The 7,482-nt window shown below is 33.8% G+C and overlaps 1 protein-coding gene across 8 annotated transcripts in view; it reads left to right on the top strand.

The window, feature by feature from the left end:
• Positions 1–6,685, top strand: part of LOC128696182 (serine/threonine-protein phosphatase 2A 56 kDa regulatory subunit gamma isoform) — a 154,611-nt gene extending 147,926 nt beyond the window's left edge. For 7 of the 8 annotated variants that reach the window (XM_070094910.1, XM_070094909.1, XM_070094908.1 and 4 more), the window contains one exon: positions 120–6,685. In XM_070094910.1, coding sequence (XP_069951011.1) covers positions 120–272 — 153 coding nt within the window. In that variant the 3' untranslated portion in view covers positions 273–6,685. The remainder of the gene's footprint in view (positions 1–119) is intronic. The other variant, XR_011393269.1, reaches the window with a different exon arrangement.
• Positions 6,686–7,482: the final 797 nt, after the last annotated feature.

Here is a 7,482-nt window from a genome sequence, read left to right as displayed (position 1 = left end):
AGAGAGTGATCAAATAAATGTTTTGTATGTGGGTTTTTTCTTAGTCACCTGCCTTGGTGGGAGACAACTGTTGAGTTAAAAACAATGTGTGTATATAATAAATACTCTATATTCCACAGCAAGTGAAAAAGGTGCGCAATAAAGAGAAGCCTTTATTGCGAAGGAAAAGCGAATTACCACACGACCAGTATACAATCAAGGCTTTGAGCGACCACAAACGAGCTGATGACTATCTCACTACATCACCAGAGTTGGCTGCCACAACAAGCTAGATGACAAGATAATTGTGTAAACTGTGTCCAAAATAATCGTGAAGATGGTAAACAATTGACCTGCATTACTAGGGTTTTTTTTATTACAGCCCAGAGAATTGGCAGAATAGAATAGTGCCGAAGTAATGCATCTTGATCATTTTTCTTGACTCAGGAGGTCATTAACAAAAAAAATTTAATTTTTTTTGCAGAATGTTAAGTTTCAGTGTCACTCAGCCTATCTAGGAAAGGAAACAAGTTAATAATATTTCAAACATTTAAACATTTATATTTTGTTAAAAGTTACTTTAGCTCTACTTATTAAAACCCAAAGTGGAAATAGTAATGAGCTTTGTCTCAGTTTTCCATAACCAAACCAATGTCAAATGCATATATCTAATGTTATGATTTACAGCTTAAAGTTCATTGAAAATTGTTGAGGTCATAGGTTGTATCCCATATTTTCCTTTCAGTTAAGGAATTTTGCATTTTAGAGATCAAAAATTTATCATGAGCCAAACATATTCCATTATTGTGATGATGTACAGTAACACATATTCTGATATTTTTGGACTTGCAAGAAGCTGAAGTTTAAACACAAGAGACATTTTTAGAAATCTTCACAGTATGGTTTTACTATGCACTTTTTAGCATATAAAATAAGTTTATACAAAAATGCTACATTATCAAGATAGCTAGAATGACTTCAGGAAGTGTGCAATTTTCAGTGTGGCCATTTATCACACCTAGAGAACCAGTATCAAGATGCAATACAGTATTCTTTCAACCGTTCAAGACTCAATAAACCAGCATGTTTATAACTGAAAGCAAATTAATTTTCAAGGTGTAATTTATCCAAAACTGATATATGTACTGCAAAATTACTTGAAACATCATGAAATTCGAAATCTGAATGTCTTGCATTGGGTTGTGAACTGGATTTCTTATTTCTAGTAGACATTACATCTACAATATATTAAGAAGAGAATTATATGGGCATGTCTGTTTAACATCTAATGGGATGTATAGTTGATACAGTTATGAAAGATAGTGTGTCCTTCTATGCAGCTATGGGCCATATCAGTAGACTTGTCAGCCTTTATGTATTGTTTTAATGTGTCCGATTTATTGTGGTGGTGGTAGCTGTATGAGCGAGTATTTTTTTTTTTTTTCAGGTAGAGAAATGAGTTAACTTGCAAGTCAGATTCTACTTTAATTCAAATATTCTAAATGGAACTTGTGAAATGTCAAGCTGTTCTCAAGTAATTTGAAATTATTTATATTTACCAAATTTCATCTTTACTTCCATTTATGTATTTGACATATAATAATCCAGGAATTAGTTCCAATGATTGTTGAGTATTTTGTATTTACTATGTGGAATGATAAATTGTCATTTAATTATTTTCTATTATGTTTGTTTATGATGCGATTGTTCTTTGAATGATTGTGAATGCCTGTTCGTGTTCATAAATAGGCATGCCCAAAGACTTTTTTTCTTGTATAAATACAAATATGAAGATAATTGAAATGGCCTATTTAAGGATTCAGCTTCCTGTCGACTGATTACTGTGATGATTAAAAGCCATTATAGCCATATGTTTGTTTCTTTAAAGGTTGTTAGATATCAAACTGAATTGAGCGCAAGCCTTAATAGATTATCTTGCAGGGTCAACATCATTAATTGCCGCACTAAGAGTTTATAAAGTGATGGCTAAACCAGAGCAGGTATTAGTGTCCTTCATGTGTTTATAAGAAACAGAGTTGCATTTTACTGGACTTCTGACAGAAACTTTAAATAACCTGATATAGATAGTACTGCAATGATTTAAGAATTAAATTTTAGGTAATAAACATTTAACAGATAGTATTAGATAACATGTGGAATATGTTGTGTTATTATGTTCAGATAGCTATAACCAGAGTTTATTGGAAGATTATGTTGTACAATATTTTTAGAAGTATAACTGCAGATTTCCCATTATATACTGATTTAGCGAAGTTCTGATAAAATTGCCATAAATTGAGCTGCTCTCCAGGGTGTAGGAAGTACAGCAAGGTCACTTTCACCATCATTTGAGTGTGTGCATGTGTGTGCTGTACATAGTAGTAAGACCCTGATAAGTGGTAGTGATGGCCAAGCATTACGCATGTGTTAATGATCGTTGCTTTAGGTCCTGCAGTAGTATTCCTGTGAGGCTTGATTTGGTGTTACACATGTAACCAGAGCCTTGGAGAATTATTACATCAGGCTCTACTTAATTGATCATCACTTATATGTAGGAACTTGTGTAGACCAAAGGCCCATGTAGTGAATGAGTGATGTGCTGACAGTGCTCCTTTGGTTGATCTTCCTTTCCCAAATTCCTTGCTCTCCTCACTTTTTCTCACATTAAATTTTCTCAGTTTAAAGCATGAAATTGAAATCCGAGCCTTACTAATTATCTATAGTAAATGTTGTTCCTGTTCTTTATCTTCTCTCATTTAAGTGAATTTAATGATAGAGAATTTCTGAATGCATGATGATGATGAGGGAGCATAATTCATGATGAGCATTTTTGTTAACTTGTTCTGCCCATTCCATGTTTCATGCTCAGTTCTATTTTTCCATTGCAGTCACTGTCGTAATGAAGGGGCTCACAGTGGTGAATATCCCTTTCAGGAGAATGTTCTTGCCCAGTTCATATTTACCTCGTATAACTTCCACAATATGGATTATGGAATGGGGAGCAGAGCTTTAAACCTTCACAAAAATATTGTAACTAGTGCTCTAATAATAATAATGTATCCTGTAAATTCTAATGCTGTATTATCCATAATCACAATTATCATTTTTTATTCATCATAATTGCATAAACATTCATATCCTTCACATATTCTAAAGGTGATATTTGAAATTCATAATATAATGTATTGTGTATAAATGAAGAAAAAATGTTTCATCTCACTCTAATTTAATAGACAACTTACTGTTTTCTTATCTTAAGCCTTACTCATCATTGCCCCTTCCAGTCCTCATCAGTTGCTCATCCTACCTCAAACTCATGTCATTGTATTGTCAATTTTTTTTTTTTTTTTTAATGCCAGTACAACCCAGGCACACATCACCTTGTCATGATTGGCACAACTGAACTCTGTTAAATACTTCAGTAAGACCTTGCTATTTTAATACAACACACTGCAGAGCTTTTATTGTGGTGTTACACAGAGGACAGATTGGCTAATGATTACAGTACATAATAGATTTCTAATATTGCAATCCTCCAGACCCACAACCTGTCACATCATCCCATCAGTTTTATTTTGGTGCTGTCTGTGTGTTAGGAACCCAAGATATTGAGATGATAATTATTGTAATATGTAAAATAATGTAAAAGGCTAACAGTAGACAAGCCTCTAAGTATTGATAGGCTTTACTGGCAGTCACAATAAATGAGTAAGTGTATAAGCCTTGTAAAGACATGAATAAGTATAACCATTTGTTAGGTTGGTCTGAAACAGTGTTAAAATGTATCTCAGTCTTGCTTCTTGTATTTTTGAAAATATGAATGGACTAATGACTCAGTTGCTTCCAAAGCTACCATTTCTATTTTGATAATATAAGAAACTGCTCAATGTTTTTTCTTCGTGAAAACACAAAATGCCGCAGGTATAATGTGACCTAGAATTAGGTATGTTGGATTACAGTACTTGTAATATTTAAGTGACACTGAGGTAAGCCATTTGTGACCTTGGTAAGTCCATAAGAAGCCAAGTTTTTACATTAATACTATCATTGCAGTCCAGGCACCTTTTGTAGCCCTGCAGTGGTGGCCGCCCATACTCTGTAGTTCCATTACATTATCAACATTCACCTTTGGTATTATACTTCCTCTATATATTTCTTCCTGTGTGATATACCAATGTATACTATGTGATAAGATCAGTGAACTCAGCCATATTTGTTAGCATGTCAGTAATGATATTTTCTAAAAAAAATTAATTGGCATTATAATAAATTCCATTTGGCATCATTGATGGTGTTGCATATATAGCGGAAGCAACTTGGGCTCGACATCTTTTCCCTTCCAATTCTACACCCAGAGACTGGTCGGTAAAGGCAGAGGAGTGCATTCCTACAGAAAGACTTGTGACTTCTTGCCTTAGATAATTTTCTCTCTTGTTCAGTTTTTATTATTGTATTACATTCCAAGAACTGTGGTGTCAGATATGACTTACGTCAAGAAAACTAAATTGACATTCCTCTTCTATTCTCTAAGAAGGACTGAACATTATATTAGTTATATAATCTCAAATGAAGTTCTTTAGAAAAAATTAGGAAAGTCACCTCTCGCTTATCTATTCTTGTATGTAAATTGACAGTTTCTGAATACAACAGATGAATGCACATTCATCACATCGGTGATGATTAAAGTACTTACCTTTTTTGAAGTAAGAACTGTTTTTCAAAACTTCAGTTGAGGTGATTTCATATAGAAATTTAGAATTGTACGAGAGAGGTGGGAAGACATATAGTCATCGCTATTTTGGTTTGCTCTTTGAGTGCATTTTTAAAAACATGATCTGTAAACAATATGCAGGGACTTTCAGTAGTTTACAACAAAATTGCTATATGTAAATGCATTTAGTGTTGAAACCATTGCTATATAAAATTTATGTAACTGCTGTGAAAAATGCAGCAAAGAAAGTCTAATTTTATTTAGGTTATGTTAGTAGTGCTGGTAGTAATGCAGATATTGTAATGAATTCATTGGAAAAAGACATTTACCTTTAGCTGATCTGCATGTTCTGTTGCAATTTTGTTTTGGAGGAGAGGGAGGGAGAGAAGAAAGTTTATATAAATGTGCTTGGAAATCAAACTGTAATGCCTGGTGACTGCTTATTTTGTGTAACAACACTTAAACAAGTTTACTTATGCATTCCATTTCTTGCATTTGTGTTCTCTGTTCTGTCTTATGGCTGTTACATATTTTTTACATTTAAAAATGTTTATAACCCATAAAACATTTCTTGCCATAAAAATGTATGCTGTATAATTTTGTCATTAGTGCCTGATATATTGCTATAATCTTGTTGAAGAAAATTATATTGCACATTTTATCTGCTGCTTTTTTTATTTTTTATTTTTTTGTTGCAGTTCTAATGCTATAAATACCATTCTAACTAATATTTACTGGAGGAAGCTTTATAGGAAATATTGATTGTCCTAGCTTAACCTACCTCTGTCTTGTAAATAATTGTGTTATACAAAATCCTATGCAATACTGTAGAGAATCAAAACTAAAATTTGCATGTCCACACACATGAATAAAACATCTCGTATAAAGTTTACTCATTATTGATAAAAAATGGAAATATCAAATTCTTCTTTGTTGTCTTGCCTGTATTTTATTTACCCTGCTTTCCTTTAATTTTTCATGAAACAAGTATACTGAGGTTGATAATGTGTAAAAGTATTTAAAAGCATGTAATATGTAATCATTAAATGGAAGTCAGGTAAGGAGAGGTGACTGTAAATTTCTTAGTCTCTAGTATGCTTCCATCACTTAAAATACTCGGTCTTTCTTTTTAGAATGTCACTCGGATGTCCTTTGTGCTGCCTGACACTTGACAGTTTCCTTCACTCTTCTTTCTTAGAGAAACATCAATATCAGAAGTCATGTTTTGGTATTTGTAAAACTTAGTAACATTCATTGTAACATTACTACTTTATATCCAGTGCCTCTGCTGATTTAAGAAAAGAAAGCTGTTGGAAATATTGTAAGCTGCTCTCTTTTTGATGCTTTGTGAGTGGTAAGGGAATAATTAACAAACTAAACTTGTCAAAAAAAAGTCTATCCATCATTCATTCTTGGGTGCTGCAATATTGCAGCAGAACAAAATTTAAGTTAAGTGGATAAGGTCACTAATATGTTTGCTGAGGTAAGTGCAAGAATGTAGGGTGACATTCTTTTCTCAAAACAGCTACTGTAAATTTGCTGATGCAAAATTTATCTTTTGTTTATAGAAGACCATTGATAATACATTTTATGCAAAATTTTGATCAAAGCAAAGAATGGTTTTTGTATTGTGCAACAGGATATTGTGTTTAGTGTTGAATTGTACTTGCTTTAGTCATCAGGAACAAAATTGCATCAACAGTGATAGGCCTGAAATTTCTGATGACTTGTACATGGAGATCACCTTCCATTATAAGAAGCTTATAAGTTTGACACACACAATATTTAACCTCATTCTTTGCTCTTGATCATGTTACCATTTGGTGTTCCACCCTTGTGTTCTGTATATCATCATGCCATATCAACATGTCAGATCATTATTTGTTTTGATTTTTGTCATTCATTCTTTTCTTTAATTTTTGTTCATAGAGTTGTCTTATCTTTTAAGTGTAAATGTGGAAATAGAATATTAACAATAAATGATCTGCTATGGCAGCTTGTTGTTTTCCTCAATATGTTTTATATTTTTAAAGGAAATAAAAATGGTGAAATCACATGTAGGATCTCACATGAAATTTGCTGTACTGAAGGGACACTGATCAGAGGAATTGAATTTCTTTCCTTCCTTGGTTTGAATCTAGGTACCCCACCTTTTTCTTATGCCTTTGTAGAAGGGGGGTATTATTTCTTTTGTGAAATTCAGGCCCCAAGATCAAATGAGGAGGACTACAGTATATCAGTATTGTTCTACAGTAGCTTCCACTGGCAGCGCTGTGACGATTGTCACACCACCTGGTGAAAATTTTATCATAGGGTGCCCGGTGTCCCTCCAACGAAACCTCAGGTGGCCATCTGGCAGGGCTTCTGTTGGCAGAGGTATTACTGTAGGTTGCTTGTGGATCAAGACATTGCAACAAAATATATGAGTCTTCAAACTCCAGGCCAGGGTGTAAGCCACTTGGTCAACTGGCTACAATAAGATTCATCCAACTAGGTGTATTTATATACCATAGGGAGGTTAGCATGGGTCCCACTAACCACAAATGCAAGTTTTTACAAATGAATCTCCCGCCAGCATGGCCATGACGAACTCTAGCTCAAGTCCCCTCAAAGCCATCATCATGACTCGCAAAATTGTTATAACATGGATGAATCTTATTGTAACCAGCTGGCCTGGAGTTTTATGACTCTCGTGCCACAAATTCAAGCCCCACCCATACTGTGATATGTTTACAATTGATCACTTCCACTCTCATTCTCATGCCATCGCTGTGTACACAGATGGCTCTAAG

The sequence above is a fragment of the Cherax quadricarinatus genome, chromosome 48 (assembly GCF_038502225.1).
Source record: "Cherax quadricarinatus isolate ZL_2023a chromosome 48, ASM3850222v1, whole genome shotgun sequence".
In the NCBI taxonomy this organism is placed as follows: domain Eukaryota; kingdom Metazoa; phylum Arthropoda; class Malacostraca; order Decapoda; family Parastacidae; genus Cherax; species Cherax quadricarinatus.
The sequence above is the reverse complement of the archived record's forward strand: the minus strand, read 5'-3'. Positions and strand labels throughout refer to the sequence as shown.